The 16,838-nt window shown below is 44.9% G+C and overlaps 11 protein-coding genes across 11 annotated transcripts; 5 read left to right on the forward strand and 6 right to left on the reverse strand.

Moving 5' to 3' along the window:
* Nucleotides 1-665: 665 nt before the first annotated feature.
* Nucleotides 666-2,063, forward strand: BMR1_03g03440 (succinyl-CoA synthetase beta subunit; the record flags this gene model as incomplete). The annotated part of the gene is made up of 1 exon (XM_012793845.1): nucleotides 666-2,063. One exon carries the CDS (start codon nucleotides 666-668, stop codon nucleotides 2,061-2,063), a length of 1,398 nt encoding a protein of 465 aa, XP_012649299.1.
* Nucleotides 2,064-2,180: 117 nt separating this feature from the next.
* Nucleotides 2,181-3,080, reverse strand: BMR1_03g03445 (SF-assemblin, putative; the record flags this gene model as incomplete). Its single annotated transcript, XM_012793846.1, has 4 exons — nucleotides 2,181-2,621; nucleotides 2,644-2,730; nucleotides 2,751-2,912; nucleotides 2,934-3,080. 4 exons carry the CDS (start codon nucleotides 3,078-3,080, stop codon nucleotides 2,181-2,183), a joined length of 837 nt encoding a protein of 278 aa, XP_012649300.1.
* On the forward strand, nucleotides 3,446-3,878 carry BMR1_03g03450 (large subunit ribosomal protein L14e; the record flags this gene model as incomplete). The annotated part of the gene is made up of 3 exons (XM_012793847.1): nucleotides 3,446-3,520; nucleotides 3,541-3,605; nucleotides 3,626-3,878. The coding sequence occupies 3 exons, from the start codon at nucleotides 3,446-3,448 to the stop codon at nucleotides 3,876-3,878; spliced, it is 393 nt and encodes a 130-aa protein (XP_012649301.1).
* Nucleotides 3,879-3,936: 58 nt separating this feature from the next.
* BMR1_03g03451 (CDK5RAP3-like protein) lies at nucleotides 3,937-5,254 on the reverse strand (the record flags this gene model as incomplete). The annotated part of the gene is made up of 5 exons (XM_012793848.2): nucleotides 3,937-4,062; nucleotides 4,087-4,183; nucleotides 4,204-4,307; nucleotides 4,329-5,003; nucleotides 5,024-5,254. The coding sequence occupies 5 exons, from the start codon at nucleotides 5,252-5,254 to the stop codon at nucleotides 3,937-3,939; spliced, it is 1,233 nt and encodes a 410-aa protein (XP_012649302.2).
* Nucleotides 5,255-5,360: 106 nt separating this feature from the next.
* On the reverse strand, nucleotides 5,361-6,512 carry BMR1_03g03452 (hypothetical protein; the record flags this gene model as incomplete). The annotated part of the gene is made up of 1 exon (XM_021482165.1): nucleotides 5,361-6,512. The coding sequence occupies one exon, from the start codon at nucleotides 6,510-6,512 to the stop codon at nucleotides 5,361-5,363; it is 1,152 nt and encodes a 383-aa protein (XP_021338714.1).
* Nucleotides 6,737-6,926, reverse strand: BMR1_03g03460 (NOP10, NOLA3, H/ACA ribonucleoprotein complex subunit 3; the record flags this gene model as incomplete). The annotated part of the gene is made up of 2 exons (XM_012793849.1): nucleotides 6,737-6,850; nucleotides 6,873-6,926. 2 exons carry the CDS (start codon nucleotides 6,924-6,926, stop codon nucleotides 6,737-6,739), a joined length of 168 nt encoding a protein of 55 aa, XP_012649303.1.
* Nucleotides 7,044-7,814, forward strand: BMR1_03g03465 (Rtf2 RING-finger; the record flags this gene model as incomplete). The annotated part of the gene is made up of 4 exons (XM_012793850.1): nucleotides 7,044-7,226; nucleotides 7,247-7,393; nucleotides 7,414-7,557; nucleotides 7,605-7,814. The coding sequence occupies 4 exons, from the start codon at nucleotides 7,044-7,046 to the stop codon at nucleotides 7,812-7,814; spliced, it is 684 nt and encodes a 227-aa protein (XP_012649304.1).
* On the reverse strand, nucleotides 7,990-11,113 carry BMR1_03g03470 (conserved Plasmodium membrane protein, unknown function; the record flags this gene model as incomplete). The annotated part of the gene is made up of 2 exons (XM_012793851.1): nucleotides 7,990-9,064; nucleotides 9,204-11,113. The coding sequence occupies 2 exons, from the start codon at nucleotides 11,111-11,113 to the stop codon at nucleotides 7,990-7,992; spliced, it is 2,985 nt and encodes a 994-aa protein (XP_012649305.1).
* On the forward strand, nucleotides 11,357-12,519 carry BMR1_03g03475 (ribonucleoside-diphosphate reductase subunit M2; the record flags this gene model as incomplete). Its single annotated transcript, XM_012793852.1, has 8 exons — nucleotides 11,357-11,428; nucleotides 11,449-11,618; nucleotides 11,639-11,758; nucleotides 11,779-11,920; nucleotides 11,941-12,146; nucleotides 12,191-12,261; nucleotides 12,282-12,397; nucleotides 12,418-12,519. 8 exons carry the CDS (start codon nucleotides 11,357-11,359, stop codon nucleotides 12,517-12,519), a joined length of 999 nt encoding a protein of 332 aa, XP_012649306.1.
* An 86-nt stretch (nucleotides 12,520-12,605) lies between these two features.
* Nucleotides 12,606-16,067, forward strand: BMR1_03g03480 (DNA mismatch repair protein MSH1 mitochondrial; the record flags this gene model as incomplete). The annotated part of the gene is made up of 7 exons (XM_021482166.1): nucleotides 12,606-12,969; nucleotides 13,005-13,453; nucleotides 13,529-13,921; nucleotides 13,942-14,199; nucleotides 14,220-14,498; nucleotides 14,596-15,025; nucleotides 15,046-16,067. 7 exons carry the CDS (start codon nucleotides 12,606-12,608, stop codon nucleotides 16,065-16,067), a joined length of 3,195 nt encoding a protein of 1,064 aa, XP_021338715.1.
* Nucleotides 16,185-16,722, reverse strand: BMR1_03g03485 (trafficking protein particle complex subunit 1, putative (BET5); the record flags this gene model as incomplete). Its single annotated transcript, XM_012793854.1, has 3 exons — nucleotides 16,185-16,247; nucleotides 16,268-16,380; nucleotides 16,401-16,722. The coding sequence occupies 3 exons, from the start codon at nucleotides 16,720-16,722 to the stop codon at nucleotides 16,185-16,187; spliced, it is 498 nt and encodes a 165-aa protein (XP_012649308.1).
* Nucleotides 16,723-16,838: the final 116 nt, after the last annotated feature.

Here is a 16,838-nt window from a genome sequence, read left to right on the forward strand (position 1 = left end):
ATTTAGACTATAGTGTTATATAATATAGTTGAAATGGATAATATTGGATAAATTCAAAATTGGCACAATATAATGACCTATAGATTTATTAATTGTTATATATCATTATATTTTATTAAAATCGATTTAATTCGGATTATGTAATCAAAAATAAGTGCATGAACTTTATCAACTTGTTGAATGAAAAATAAATCATCTAACATGGTATGTTAATGATTTATATACTGTATTTAATATTTTAATAGGAATATATTATATATATGTTTGATTGCATAATTAATTAGTGTAAAGTGACTTAAATGAATTTATTATAATTTGATTCCAACGTTTAGATATACCCTACTGAAATTAGTGTATAATTTTGCTGTAATAAAATAACAGAAGTAATTCTGCACATAATTACAGATAAAAAGATATACATATGCATTTGTTTGAGTGACTTTAGAAACAACGCATACATTCTAACATTTCAGAATATAAATTGCAATTAAAATACTAGAATCACGAACGATATAATCTCACATACATAGTTGATAAGTCCACATAACAAGAACGCATTTAGGCAGTTAATCACATTTAATTTTGAAATTTGTATTGATAGAATGAATATAGCAGGAAACTATTACTATATATGCATTGGTTGTCTAGATTTCAAATGTCAATAAATGTCTGAAATTAATAAGTATTTGCGCCACAGTCACCACATACCTAACCTATATACGCGAATTGTGTGGATTGTAAAAATGGCCAGCTCTCTTTCTCGCTTATCTAAATGCTTAACTAACAAAAATTATTTGCACAGTTTAAACAACTTACATGGGACCAATGGCTCAATGGAATGGACATACAATAGAATGAGCAGACGCTTGTTAAATATGCTTGAATATGATGCGATGAAGGTATGTGAAAAGTATGGTATACCGATTCCCAGGCAAGTGACAGCTAAATCGCCACAGGAAGCGGAACAGATGGCGGCGAAACTTGTGGAAGACTGCGGCGGTAACATAGATTTAGTAATCAAAGCACAGGTTTTGACCGGGGGAAGGGGCAAAGGACATTTTGAAAAAAGCAAATCACCAGGTGTGGTAATTGTCAACAATCTTGGCGATGTAAAAAAGACTGCCCAGCACATGCTGGGAGATAGACTTATCACCAATCAAACAGGTAGCGACGGGATAATTTGTGACAAAGTTCTTATAGCCGAAAGGCTATTTCTCAGAAACGAAAGATACGTATCATTGACTTTGGATAGAAAGTCAGGTGGAATTGTAATGATAGTGACGACTGCTGGAGGTTCTAATGTTGAAGAAATGGCAGAAGCTGCGCCGGGAAATGTCATTAAAATTTCCCTTCCACCCAATCGCGAATTGGCTTCCATATGCAGCCATGAAATGGCCGAATCTCTCAAATTCTCTTCAAATTTGACACCAAAGGTGGCAAATATACTAACTAAACTTTATAATCTCTTCATAAACACAGATGCCACTCTGGTTGAAATTAACCCACTGGCTGAAGTTCATGATGGTAGGATCATAGCGTGCGATTCAAAGATTACTCTGGATGATAATGCCGATTTTAGACAAGATGAATACTTTAAGAATGCACCAATGCCCGTTAATCCGGCAGAATTGGCGGCAAAAAATGCTGGGGTAAACTACATTTCTCTCGATGGAAATGTTGCCTGCATTGTTAATGGAGCGGGATTAGCTATGGCTACAATGGATTTGATTACTCTCAATGGAGGCCGCCCTGCCAATTTTTTGGATGTAGGAGGAAATGCTGATGATGGAATGCTCACTTCAGCGGTAAAAATTGTCGCAAATGACAGCAAAGCCAAAGTTATATTTATTAACATTGTAGGTGGGATAGTGAGATGCGATAATTTCGTCTTATCCCTTGTTGAGGCAATTAAGCATACAGATTGTAAATTACCACTGGTGGTAAGGTTGAAGGGTACTAATGCCAATGAAGCGCTTGATATTTTAAAGACTTCTGGTATAAATTGTACAATGTGTGACGATTTTGACAAGGCGGCAAAGACAGCAGTGGAATTGGCCAAATAACACATTTGACCTTGAACTTATTATTCACAGTTAATTGGTTATCACCTAACACTAGATATTACTTATATTTGATAGAATGTGTATGAGTGTTGTACAATTAATCATTCTGATATAGGGTTAACAGGCATCTTCATCATTATTTTGGTTACTAGTGTCTTCTCCATACTTCTGTGGTTCTTTATCTGATAGTTGCAATTCTTTAGGTAGTAAATTCATCATTTCGTCAATAGCCTGAACGATACATTCATCAGAATCCTTCCTAGCTTGGGTGGCTAGCTCTAAAGCTCTGGTCAAGGCTTGCAGCTCGTGTTTTATGCTGTTGTACAAATTGCTCTGATTGTTCTTGAATCTGACAACAGTCTTATCTATTTTATTTTCCAACGTAGAAATTGCCTTCTTCACCTCATTATACTGCACAGTTATTAGTTGGGCAGTTGATTTATCTATTTGATTGGCTCTTGCTAGTATTGATTCATCAATTTCCCTGGAAATGTTGCATTGATCTGAAAAATCATTGGTAAGATGCGTCAATTGCTGTTGTATGAGTGACAGATCGTTCTGCATAAGTTGTAACTTGTACCATAAAAACCATGGAAGTCTCTCTTTTCAATTCATCAATACTAGCTTCTAATTTGGTAGCCCTTTCCAGTGCGTTACGTAACTCAACCTATGTGATTCAGTTGATACTGAAGTTGAATCTATGCGCTTGAAAATTTCATTGTGCAACTTGAACAGTAAATCATTAGTAGCCTTTTCAGTTTCCTTTTGCAACACATTCATGGTATCCGCTCTGCTCTGCGATTCATGTCGTATTCGATCCTGCACACTTTCTAATATTTCCTTGAAAACCTGCAGTTAATACTTTCCTACTTGATACTTCATATTGACATCATCTGTATCATCATTGTCCGGTCCGCCCCTTTCAAAGTTCAAAATGGTATCGTGAACTTTGGCGGTAGTTGGTACCAAACCCATTGGTTTACCCATAGGATCAACCAATGGGCATGACTCAGACATACTGACAAACTCCACAATTGATCAATATTTAGATCAAGCAACGTATGTTTGTCTTATACAAACACAACACTACCTGATAATTAGTTTGGTAATCAGATCGAATGGAACTACAAAATGTGACTCCTAGACATAAAAAATGTGAGACTGTTACCAAAGCAACTCTACTACAATAACACAAGAAACTCTCCAAACTACTTGATCATATATTAGATGGCAGATCTAATTAGCGGTTAAAAGTTTTTAAATTTACGCAATAATTGGTACAAGCTGAATAGGCGATGATGATCCCCCCCACACCATAACCAATACATACCGTGGGTGGTTTGTTAAGTCTCTATAAAATTGATGGAGTAAACGCTACCACAATGGGTCCATTGTTTAAGAAATTTGTTGAACCAGGCAGATTGTGCCTGATCACATACGGCCCGGATGCGGGGAAGGTAATGTACATACAATGTAGCTCTGCTTCATAGTCGATATAATAACTCACACAAGGATTATGATAGATGGAGGGACGGTTACTGGGTATTTTTTAACTTATTTAGTGTTGAAAGACAGCCCATTCCACTCAAGTGGCTCAAGTTGACTGACAAGAAGATAAAGCTACCAAGGGGTTCCAGAACGAAGACACTTAAGAAGGCACTAGAGACTAGTGATGTTATTGATCAGTTTAAAGAGTCGAAGATGGGTAAAAAGTTGGCATTTGCTGATGCCAAACATAATCTCAACGACTTTGAAAGATTCCAACTTATGGTTGCCCATAAACATAGGAAGAATCTAATGAAAGGCGGTACATAATTAACTATTTTAGTTAATTTTTCAAAAACAAATCAAATTTTTTCGTGCTACTCTGATATTAGATGTTTGTTCCTATGATTTTGACAGTCAGTCCAGTCATTTCCTGTGCTACGGATTCAACAACCTTGGTAATCTCTCTTGTTTCATCCCGTAATTTTTCCAACTTAGTAGTTAACTGTTGCACCTAAATCAAGGCCAAATAAAATACCTCATCCCCCATTTCTTTTATCCTGTTGTTGGTCTTGTATCCCAAATCTTTAATGTTGAAATACTTGTTCCACAAATCGATCTCCTTACTGGCACACCTAGATTAGTTCTTGTATACTGATTGCGATATTCTGGGTTACACTTTATTTGCATCATTTCAATAGTTTTGCGCCCGTTCATTAACTCAATTGATTTGTTGAGCGAATTGATACAATTTTCAAACTGGATGAATGATTAGCTTACGTTTGTGCCTGCGAATATTTTTAAAATGTTTTGTGGCAAAACTGACATTTCATACTGACTCTTAATCTGAACGATGAAGGTCAACAGTTCTTTGATTTCTCCCAACAATTTATCCTTGTTTATTTGGAAATACACATCCAAGTTGGAATCTATTGGAGTATCGAAATTGATTAGGTGAGTAATATTTGTAAAATCTACAAGGTTTTTATCAAAATTTCTCTCGTTTACAACGTCTGTAAACATTTTGGTGATGGGAAATATGTCATTTTTAATTAGCACAAGTAGTTCTGAAAACGTTTGCGATAGATATTCATCTGCGAGATAAATGTAATTGATTTTTATAGTATCAAACAAATTATCTCGAGACGATTGACTTGTAAAGTTATCAATGTTAAGTTTATACTCTGATAGTCTGACCTTGAGTTTTTTGTACAAATTATCCACTTGGTCAGCGATATCCACTTGTTTTTTGAGCAAATTGTCTATCTGTTTCTGGGAATTTTTAATCGAAGATCTTAAAAAGGGTATGTAATATTTTACGTTTCTCTTCAGTATCTCAGCATATGCCACCAAATACAGTCTATTCTTGTTATACTTGCTCAACAATTTCCTAGAGTTGTATAGAGGCTCAAATGTGCATTGACCCAAGATATTCTTCTGCTTAGCCCTTTCGTCCTAAATAAATTTATACATACATTCTCTAAAATCTCAATTATTTTTGTAAAATGATAGTAAGAAACGGCGTCTTTATCGTAGTACTTGTTTATGTATTCTGTGACAGCGGCACTAGTTGATTTAATGTCGTCAATCAACTGCTTAGTCTCAGATTCCATGCCTATAAAGCACCTTCTGCAGTCATTATCAAGTTTCCCATGGCTGACGAACCAATTTACCAATGAGTCGTAATGAAGGTCTAATAGCTCCATCCTATACGACAGGTGGATAGCCGCACAGATATATATGCAACCAATCTACATAATCACATAATCTAAATATCGGCATCTACAACTACAATAGCGAATTGCTAAGAAATTAAATCATGCGCGAACTGTTAAAGAGGTATGGGATGATATTCGGTAGTGACAACAGTATGCAAGTAATGATTATCAATGTTGCAAAGTACGCGAGCCTCCTCCACCCACTCTTCCTATATTTGTAGGCCTTTTGAATGTCCGTTTTGCCGCGGTCAATGCAACCAGCAGAGATCAAAATTTGATGTTCTAGGCTAGATAAGTGTTCCCCCCTCTTCGACAGAACATCAAATAATTCCTGGTAGATTCTATCCAATCTAGTAGCACTTTCCTCCAGATACTCGATGTCCTTGGCCTTAGCCTTTAAGTATTTTATAATTTTTTCTTTTTGCTCTGTTTCGCATGCATATTCATGTCGCGAGCTGGTGAAATCATAGTCCGTCTTGTCAAATTCGTCCAGGAGCGCCCGCACTTGTTCAACCGTTTTACCGGGGTAAACAGTAGAAGCTCCATCTGTAAAGGATGATGTAACAGAATGTTGATACTGGCTTAGTATGTTGTTGTATGTATTCAAGTTTTGTTTTAACTTTGATATTAGGGCATGGGGTAAGACCCCTTTATCTTTACCGAGACATGAATGATTGAGGGTTTGAATAGTCAAATTGATTTGTTCGATAATTTGTCCGGTTTCTTTCATTTTATTTTTAAAATCATTCAGAGTTCCAGGATCATTGTCACACGAATCCAAGTAATATTTATACAAACTCAACACGGATATATTTTTAATGAGATCAGTAATCAATTGATCGACTATTTTAATTTGGCACTGATCGTTAGAAACTTGTTTGGTTAGGTTACGCTCAATATCATCTACCAATGCCAAATCATTATTGTCAGATTGTTCCGGGTCACTTTCATCGCTGGCAGTAGGATTGGTTGAGTCGTAAGCTGTTGAGTCATAAGATGTGTTGCCGTTACGATATGATTGATTAAAATCGTAGCCTGCCGTGGTGTAGAAAGGGCCGTCCCATGAATCTTGCGTTAAATCAGTTACATATGTCGATTTTATACCTATTTTGGACACGTCTTGGCAATTTGGAATGAGATTCCAATCATCGACCATCTTAATAATACAACATTGTGATTCATCCTCCTTGGAAATATTTTTTGTGTCTAATTTACTATCTAGCTCGTATCTGTACCCAAATGCCATTTCACCCGGAGATTACATAGATTTGATATGTAAGGACGTTATTACTCGAGGAGGGGTAAAACTCACGACATGAGCGTGGGGTTAGGGGCACCCACATGAATTTGTCAAACTACAGATAATGTCTAGTTAGAAGTCACAGTGCGTTGCTAAAATTGACTAAAATAATTTATGGTACAAAACATATTGCGTGGTCTCGAGAGCCGCGACTGAATTAGAATTAACGGCTAGATGAGATTGAATCTTTTCTTGAGTTGAATACGCTCCTTTGAATAAGGGTCCTCTGGAGAAAACCGCGCTGGTTGGGCAGTTAAAGTGCACTGACCACAGGGCCCCTTGCTCTAAATATTGAGGGATTCATACTTGTAGAGTGTAGACCCGTTTCCCGTCCTCCCCTAGGTAGAACTTTAAATACATATTAAACCAGTTTACAGAGCCTTAGATTAGTGGGATTAGTAATTTTTGAGCATGAAATGCGGGTGGACAACCCGGAATGACGATGAATAGATAGTACGCCGTGGGGCCTGGTATGGTATGGGTGGCGATGGCGGCAGCATCCCCCGACGGGTGGACCTAGTGAAGACAAACGGATATAGATATGCGAGGAACCTAGGAGGAATGGGTTATTCGCCCAACTTGCAAATTAAGAAATCACTAGACAAGCTTTCGCCCAGGGAGATAAGCCAAATTAGATGGAAGCAATGCGCCCTAAGCCAGGTATGAGCGACTTAGCCTAGAACATGTTGAATCCCCCAATTGTGGCATGCCGCGTTGGACTTTTATACAACAAGGAGGAGGTGATAAAGTATTTGTTGTCCAAGCATAAATTGGCGGGAATGGAGCACATCCGTTCAGTGAAGGATGTGAAGGACTGCAAGCTGCGGGTATGATATTTTTTATTCAGATTGACAGTAATACAATGTCCTTTGTCTGTCCCATAACCCTATCGGTGTTATCTAGCAACACTAGGGGGGTCATGCTGTGGCCTTGCGGTTGTGTTATCGCAGAGAAGGCTATTAGGGAGTACACTACCAGGGAAAGTGACAAGGTAAGACCCGTTTAGCTACGAGATGCACGGTGGAATTACTGACGTAGGCAAAGTGTCCCAATTGCGACCGTGAGTTTAAGTTCCATCGCCGCAACAAGTCAAAGGACGGGCGCTTGGTGAGTTACGGAGACGTGATTGTCATAGCTCCGGATGGGACCCAGGAGGCCAAACGCCGACTAAGGCTTAGCAGCCAACAGAAGAGGGGCTGCAAATCAAGCAATCTTATACTCGACACGCCAGAACACAATAACAGTTAGTAATGGAGTAGTTAAACTACAATAGCAGTCTATGTAACAGTCGTAAAAGTCTATGTATAGGCTAGATAAGAAAAGATTGGATTATATCCTATTATATAAGATTAGTGTAAGCACGCGTTGTAGATATTGATTGTGTGATTAGTGTACAAGTGCACATGGCCAGTTAGAGATAGGGCTACTGGGCCTGTGCGTCTAGTGCGATATTAGCAATTTCGACAAAGGCCAGGAGCTTCAGGTACATGCGCAGCCGCGAAGAGATCGCACTGCGCGCCTGAGTGTGCTGTATGCAAAAGGCATAGTGCCCGTCGCGCTTGATTTCAATAAAGCAGCCGCTGCGCTTTCCGCAGGATACGTGAAAGCGCCGCTCGCAGCCCTGCTGATTGCAGCGCACGACGAGCCCGCCCACGGTATCACATATGCCACAGACCCCCCCCGTGCCGGCCAGCTTGTCAATACCGCAAAAATGATGAAAGCCCGTGGAGGCGTCCGTGGACACGGCCAGTCCCGCGAAAACTCCGCAGCAGGGGTGGGCAAACATGGGCTGGGCAAGTAGCCTGTCCCCGGGCACCGCGAGGACCATGGCCCCGCCCCTGCACTTACAGATGGCGCACTCGGGATCCTCTATTCCAGTCCTGCAGACCACGCACAAGAATCCGTCCTGCACGTCCGAGCCTCCGACCGGGGCTTCACGTGAGATATAGCAGCGGTGATGAACATACGTTCCACACCTTGTGCACTGGAGCGTCGGATCGTTTGATTCCTCGTAGCATACGGCGCAAACGCTGGGACGCAGTGAGTCCAGATGTAGTAGCGCAGCGCGTCCCTTGGAGGCCCCTGCCACGTGCGAAGGCGCCAAATACCTCATAGAGCCCAGAGGGAGGGGCTGGTGGTTGACTCTGGGGCTTTTTGGCTGCAGGGGGACCTGCTGCGAGGCCAGAAAGTCTCTATAGCTCATGGAGTGGTCTACACGAGGGGGCAGAAACATGACCCTCCCCCTGCCCGCCTGAACAGCCGTACGCATGGGCGCTGCGGACGGCCCGTGCATGTAGGGGCTTTGTATGGGATACATTGGCATAGGGGCCTGCATCATCGCGCCGGGCGAAATAACGGGCCCATTAAGGGTAACCATAACTGGGCTAGGAGAGAGCACTAGCGGTTTTGCGGCCTGTCTATGTTTGTTGAATGGATTTGGGTTCATAACGTAGTGCAAATAAGCCAGACACCTTTCTTTAGACTGTTTTTTCACCACCCTACATTAGTTTTGTTTAGGACGTGTCCGCAGGACGCGTCAAGGACAAAAAATTGTCAGGAGTGGAATTTTTTTCCTTGAATTTGTCTCATTAAAGACAAATTCAAGGTCCACCTAGCCTAACCCTATACAGAACTTACTCTTGGGAGAATTCCTTGCAAGAATGAAACGGGCAAAGAGGCTCAATCTGAAAAGGCGTGAAGCAGTTGTCTGCAGCGTTGTTGAAGGGCAGGGACTTGGAATAAACAAACTTAACAGTGACAAAAACTCCACCGAGCCAAGCGCATAGCGGATGCATCTTCACGCCGCACTGGGGAATGCGACAGGATACGTAAAATCCCAGCGCCGCCATACACACGGCGCAACGATTGTTCTTGGGAGAAGTTCTCAAATTAGTTATGTCCCAGTTTGACAGCGTCAACCAGTCCTTGCAATTTACAGAAGGGATGAGCCATGCGCCGCAAATTATGTGGATCCAGCAGGCGCCCGGTGTCTTACCGTCGTTTCCGCATGCCCCGCCGTATTGCGCCGCGTAAAACTGCGTAAAATAGACGGCTGCCTCCCCGTCAACCCTCTTCATGGCGCCCCCACTGCTGCCGCAAATCGCACAAATGCCCCGGTTCGACACATAGCTGTCGCCTCTACCCCCCTCCTCGCTGCACACGTCGCACAGCCACGGACCCCCGTCCACCGGGGGTCCTTGGCTGATGCTGGCATAGCATTGGTGGTGCACTCGGACTCGGCAGCGGCGGCATTGCATCAGCACGTGCTTGTGCGCCTGCTCTGCCATCAGGCAGACGCTGCAGTATTCACTGCCCAGTACAGCGTCCGCCTCTGGAGGTGCCGCAGTCTCCGGGGCGTTGCGCCTCGCCTCGAGCATCTGGCAGGCGTAGTGGTTAACGGCGGCGATGATGGTGCGCCGGAACTGCGACCAGCGCTGGGAGGCCCGGGCCTTGGCCGTGATGAACTGGGCGATTCGCGGCTCATGGGAGAGCCTGTATGGGTAGATGTTTTCAACGCACATTTGGCTGAGGATGCGCTCCCTCATCTCATGTAGCTCCGTCTCGACGGCCATGAGCTCGTATAGGCTGGAGATAATTTGGCGTCCCGTGAAGGAGTCGTCCTCGCCCAGGTCAGGCATCGCCTCGTCGGTCTGCACTGCGCATCGGAGCGAGTACCTGTCCAACAGGCCCTCCAGCACCGCTGCGGAGGAGGGGCCGCTAGCGCCCGGGGCGCTAGCGAGCGCACGGGGTGACTTCTGCCATACGAAGCCCCCAAGACTGATCGTGTCTTCCGTATCCTCTGTCCCATCTAGCGCCTGGCTTTCTTCTGGCTCTTCTAATTTTCCGATTATTGGTACGGCGCTAATTGGTACGGCGCCCCTGGCCAGTGCCACGTACTGGAACAGGTTGAGGATGTATTCGTATTCAGAGGGGGATAGTGCCACGTAGGAGCTGATGCATAATTGCGCGGGGTGGTTTTGTTCCTCTAATTTGGGGACGCCCGGTCCGACGCGATCAAAAACAACCCACGCGGCGTTGTTGCCAAAATTTATCAGCAGCTTGGTTGCTCTACTACTACGCGGCGTAGCGTCGCTTAAGGAGCGTAGCGACACTGCTACGATTTCTTCCGTTATGCTATTGATGAAGCTATCGTGCCCTTCGTCTGGGCGGGATAGTTCCAGGTCGTAGATATTACACTTATTTTGTAGGTATTGAAGGATTTGCCCGTACTCGTTCTTAGTAACGCACTCTTTGTCCGTGCCTACCCAGATAGGGTCGGAAACTTGATTGTCCGCCACGCGCAGGCCGCTGCCCCAGGCCTCTGCGGGGGGCCTGGGGAAGATGCGTTTGAAGAAGGGGGCCACGGCCTGCCAGTCGACCTTCCTGCCCTGCCTGTCCTCATACGCGCAACCGGCGTTGTTTTTGTGGCGTACCTTTTTCCTGAACCTGCGGCCTTCACCTTGGGCTTGGGTCGGCGATCCGTCAAAGTGTGTTGTGGTTTTTGCGCCGGCGTATTGGTTGTTATTGCGTTTTCCCACCGCATCCATGGCGGAGGGTTTCCGATGAAATGTATGTGCCCTAGCACTTGTTTGCGCTGAGATGTATTAGCGAGGCATTGCTTCCGTTTAGCGGTTGGGCAGTCGCCGGTGGCTTCTGCCTGTGTCACGGGGGCGGTATAGGGCTGTACACACGCTGCACTATACGGCCCGTCGAGGATTTACACATCTATAAGCAGGGAAAATTTTTAAAGACGGAAAGATAGGCATAGGTTTTTTACCTGTATTTATGCGATGGGTAGCCTAAGCGCTGAGTACAAACTTTTGGAGGCGGATGAGTATATCCTCAACCCTCCCGACCGGGCGGTAACTGTCTATCAACTCAGTCCCTGTATCCCTTGCAGCGCGTCGACATTTGGAATTTCTACAAAAAGGCTCAGGCTTCATTTTGGACAGTTGAAGAGGTTGACTTGGGCACCGACTCTCGCGACTGGTTGGGTTTGACTGACGGCGAGCGGCACTTTATAAAGCATGTGTTGGCCTTCTTTGCGGCCAGGTAAGCCTGTCTCATATTAGTGACGGAATTGTGCTGGAAAATTTGGCGGCCAAATTTCTAAATGACGTGAAGCTTCTGGAGGCGCAGTTCTTTTATGTATTTCAGATTACTGTGGAGAACATACATTCAGAGATGTATAGGTACTTTTTTCTTCACGTAGTTTGCTCATAGACAAGTACATCCAGGAAGAGAGTGAGAAAATGCACCTGTTTCGGGCCGTGGAGACCATTCCCGCGATCCGTAAGAAGGCGGAGTGGGCGGCCAGGTGGATCAACAACGAAAACTCCTTTGCTGAGAGGCTGGTAAGGACCCGATGAGCCAGGTGGCCTACACGGCAGTGGAAGGAATTTTATTTTCGGGTAGCTTCTGCGCCATATTTTGGCTGAAAAAACGCGGGCTCATGCCCGGGCTAACCTTTTCCAACGAACTAATCTCCAGGGACGAGGGTCTACACGCCGAGTTTGGATGTTATATGTACAGACAGCTCAGGCATCCCCTGCCGGAATCCACAGTACACGACATTATAAGGTGCGCTACTGCCCTATAATTCAAAATTAGATGCGATCATTCAGAAACGCAGTACAGGTTGAAAGGGCCTTCATATGCGATTCCCTGCCCTGTGACCTGATAGGGATGAATTCCCGTAGGCGTAGTCCCATTTAGGCCTCATGACCCAGTACATTGAGTATGTGTCCGATCGCCTGCTTTCCAGCTTGGGTGTTTCCAAGATTTTTAACGTCGCCAATCCATTCGACTGGATGGATCTAATCTCCCTGCAGGTGGGCTCTGCATCACCAAGGGCAAGACGAATTTCTTTGAAAAACGAGTGGGAGAGTACCAGAAGGCGGGAATCATGGCCAACCAGGATGAGCAGACCTTCTCCACCAGTAACGATTTCTAGCCCGACACACACTCTGCGTTGGCCATTCAATTGTGCGGCAAATCTAGTCAGTTTATTGCGTTGCGCCAAGGGCAATCGCAGTCCAAATGCTCCGCGTCCCCCTTAGTCTAGTCTCGCGCAGGTCTTCTACCCGTTTGGCCGGGTCCGAGCGGCTCCGCGCCGCTGCGCGGTCCATCGAATCCGTTGGCCATACGTGCTGCCTGCGATTCTTAACTTCCGCAGCTACATCAAACGTGTTTAAAGTTCCAGAGGTGTACAGTGAGGCTGCAAAGTCGGTGCTTCCTCAACTGCAGCCCATAAACCCATTACTCTACGACGCCAAGGGGTCACCAACTCTGGAATTCTTTCTGCAGGCTAAGGAAAAATACCCAAACTGCCTGATCCTGTGCCGAATTGGGACATTTTATGAGGCCTTTGGTGTTGACGCTCTTCTACTCATCGAGCATGCGGGTCTGGCCCCAGTAGGCAAGTCTGCCCTGACACAGGCAACAGGCCAAAAGCAGGCCTGCCCAGGTCCAGGCTTCAGGCCGCGCTTAACAGGATGACAGCCCTGGGCTATAGTATTGCCATATTCGAGGAGGCGTCTTATCTAGGTGACCCTGGCAAAAACACGCGTAAAAGAACCTTCTCACAGATCGTCTCTCCCGAGAATCCAGTCTATCTCCCGCACCTGGAGGCGCTCTCGAAAAACGACATTGTTTTGGAAAATATGCCGCCGATAGTTGCTGTATCCCAATCTGCAAGTGACGGGTTTTCGGTCTCCCAAATTTTCTTGGGTCAGCGCCGCGTTTTGCACTATTCAAATCTCACCCTTGAGACGGCAGCTAGCATGGTTGATACTAGCATGACTAAACTGGTTCTGATCCAGGGTTCGAATCTGAATGTCGGAAAGCTGATTTCTCGGTGCAATGTGGCAAACACGCAGGTTTTACACGTATGTCCACTCGAAATAACCCATACCTTAATAATCCTCCGCAATGTGTATTTGTTCAAGATACTGTTAACATAGGGTCATGATTCAAAATCTTTCCACGACGCCGCATTAAGTGCGGTTATGACACGATTGTGCATAACGAAACCCTTTCAAAAGTTTGCTAAAAAATTAATTGCTGGGCAGATGTTTCCGCTTAGCTACTCTACAGCGACGCAGCTGGGCCTGGTCAAGCACTCCGGCTCACAAAACATGGAGCTTTATCACAAGTTACATGAGATGGTTCTGCCTAAAGGCACCCCGCAGTACTGTTGCAATTTTATCAAGTTACTAATGTTAAATCCACCTCCTGTGGATATTTGTAATTCTATACGCGTAGTAACAAAGCTGCTATCCGCAAGGAAGGACTGTGTACAATTTGTTAGGCCATTGGTTATGGAAAAGTGCCACTTGTTGCTGGAGTCAGGCAAGGTATTTTGTTGTCAATTCAGGCTAATAGGACGTTATATCGCGATATAAGGAGTAACCTAAAGGCTTTTTTACACTATATAAAGACATTTGACCCCGATTTGTTGAGTAACGCACTGAAGATTACCGCTTATGAGACGTTTACTGAGACTAGAAGTTCGGTGCTGGCCGCCAGCGCAAAAAAGTGTCTTGACGCAATTGAATCTACGGTAGAATGCGACGAATCGCCTGTACTAATTCCCAGGACTATTCCAATATTGGATTCGTACTTTGAAGGCCAGGTGCAGGTTAATTAATGCAGGAAACCTTTAGGGGTATTGTTAAAAGGAAGAGAATTGAGGAAATTTACAGGTTGGTGGATACGCATGCATATCGGTTGATATTGAAAATTATAAGTGAGATGACGAATCGCGTATTAGATCATAAAATTGAGGACCGGGCTGGGATTTCCAAGGAATTTGAGGACAGAGAGAAGGATTGGATCAGGTTTCTCATCGAGAACTTGCGAACAAGTGGAGAGATGATTTACACAAAGAAACACGCGCCGGGCGTGGATACTTCTAGATTTATTCAGCTCAAGGTATGTTACACTGCCCCTATTTTGGTGCGATTTGGGATTAACAATACCAATTGCCCATCTAGGATTGTGGGTGCATAGATTTGAGTGGATAATGTAGAACGTGTACAGCAGGGCTATCAAGGGGGCGAAAACAACAAAACTCGTTGAGGCTGCGAATATGGACTACCTTGTCGCGGCGCGTGAGGCCAGAGAAAAGGTCACAGATATAATGATTGACCTTTCTAACTCTATGATTCCGTTTTTGCCCCTATTGCATACTGTATCATACTTTAACCTATTAATACAAACACTGACCTTGCATGCATCCCATGCCCTGGCCTGCAACTGGTCACTGATAAAGCCCTCGGTCCGACGGGAAGGAGGCATCAGACGCGTATTTTACCTCGAAAACTTCAATCCCTTCTACACCAATAGCAACGGGCTCGACATCACCATTCAGGGCGTTGTACTTCTGTCTGGTTCCAATATGGCAGGAAAGTCCACAATATGCCGCTCGGTTCTGGCTATAGCAATTCTCTCCAATTTGGGTATTTGGCCGCTGACTTAGGGTTATATTGCCCCTGTGGCACCAAGAGCATCATACCCAGGTTTGACTCTATCAGCGCCACAAGTTCAATTGCGTACGATGTCCCAACTAGCGGGAAATCACTCCATGTACAACAGCTGGAGGACATAGGTGGCATAGTTGCCGGTGCCACGGAGAACGCCCTGGTCGTGGCCGATGAGCCATGCAAGGGTTCGACGCCAAAGTCCTCCGCGGCCCTTACGGCATCCGTCGCAGAGCATCTCTCCAACCTGGGCGCCTTTGCCATTATATCAACCCACCTGCTGGATGAAATTTCCTCATTGCCCCTGGAAACTGACGGGACTATCGAATATTACGCTGCGCGTGCGGTCAATATGGGAAGCGATGTATGCCCCCGCTGGTACTATCAGTTGCTTCCGGGCAGGGGGGAAGGCTCTGGGTCCATTAGGGCCGCAGAACTGGCGGGCCTGGACAATTCTATCATTCAGAGGGCCAGAAAGTTTGAGGTCTGCCTTATGGGAGGGGAGACGACCAAGAACGGGGGGGAGACGGCCAAGGACAGGAGGGAGACGGCCAAGGACAGGTGCTATCACCTAAAGACCGTAACACACGTGATAAAGTCCATACTGGGCGACTCTATGGATATGTGCGTCGTTGAAAATGACGAAATACCACCGCCCAGTTTCAGCAGAAGGCCTGTCTTGTACGCGCTGGTGCTGCCGGTGTTTAGTGGACAAACGCTGCTAAACCATGCCCTGTATATCGGGGAGAGCGGCAACGTGGGTACTAGGCTGAGACAGCACTATAAAAAGGGAATACAGACCCTTGAGACAATGAACGAGGATGCAGTGAGAGCGCTGGGGATAAGCTGCGACGAAATTCGCGTAGATTGGAGCGGCTACACGGGGGTACTGGCTAAGTTCGTGAGTAGGCACATGGCAAAGAGGGCTGAGACTGAAACTATTAAAACTATCCAGGCTACCTTTCCCGACATTATCCTCCTCTCTGTACAGGACCGCCTGGAGGTTTCCACGGTAGAGTAGAGGAACGGTCCCTAGGGGCACGGCCCGCGCCCCGTCAGTAAGTAAATACTTGCCTAGCCTAGATGAATTTAGAGGGGGTAGGAAATTAAAAATGTCCTCTTTACAAGTTCTAAAGTTCTAAATGGTGAGAGCTTTTTCGATCAAATTGTATATGGCTAAATCGTTCACAGGGCTGCCTATCTAGATAATAGCCGCAATACCTGGTAATCCGGATTCATCAATAGCTTTTTAACAATAACTTCGCTGTAGATTATCTCCAGAATATTTTTTAGAGATGGAACTTCAGGACTGGTAAAGCACACCAGCTTGTAGCCTAAATTGTGACCAAAATACCCGTTATTAGCTGTAAGTAGTGAATTTTGTAATTCGCAGTAGAACAGGTGTTGTAATTAGCCACTGAAATTCCCTCTGTGACTTCTTGTTCCGCAATGGCGCCGGAAAATTGATTTAGTCCAGTGAGGAATCCACACATTAGCTTTTCGTATAGGTTGTTGGAATAAGCCTCGTAATCCTGGCCAGACATTAGCCTATCACTGGAAGCAGCCTTCCTAATCGCACTTTTACATGTTTCTGAAAAGTGCAATTTCAATATGCATTGCCTCTCATGGTAGAGGTGGAAGCTGTGTAGCATCACTTGGCCCCATAATACACTCATTGCCATTGTTATTCACGCTAGGTATTAATGCCTGTGTACAGTGCCTGTGCATATTTTGGAAGTAGAAAGCCATACACCAGTGCATTTGAGTCACCTAGCTCATAATTACAGAGTAG

Source organism: Babesia microti, chromosome III (assembly GCF_000691945.2).
Source record: "Babesia microti strain RI chromosome III, complete genome".
Lineage (NCBI taxonomy): Eukaryota > Apicomplexa > Aconoidasida > Piroplasmida > Babesiidae > Babesia > Babesia microti.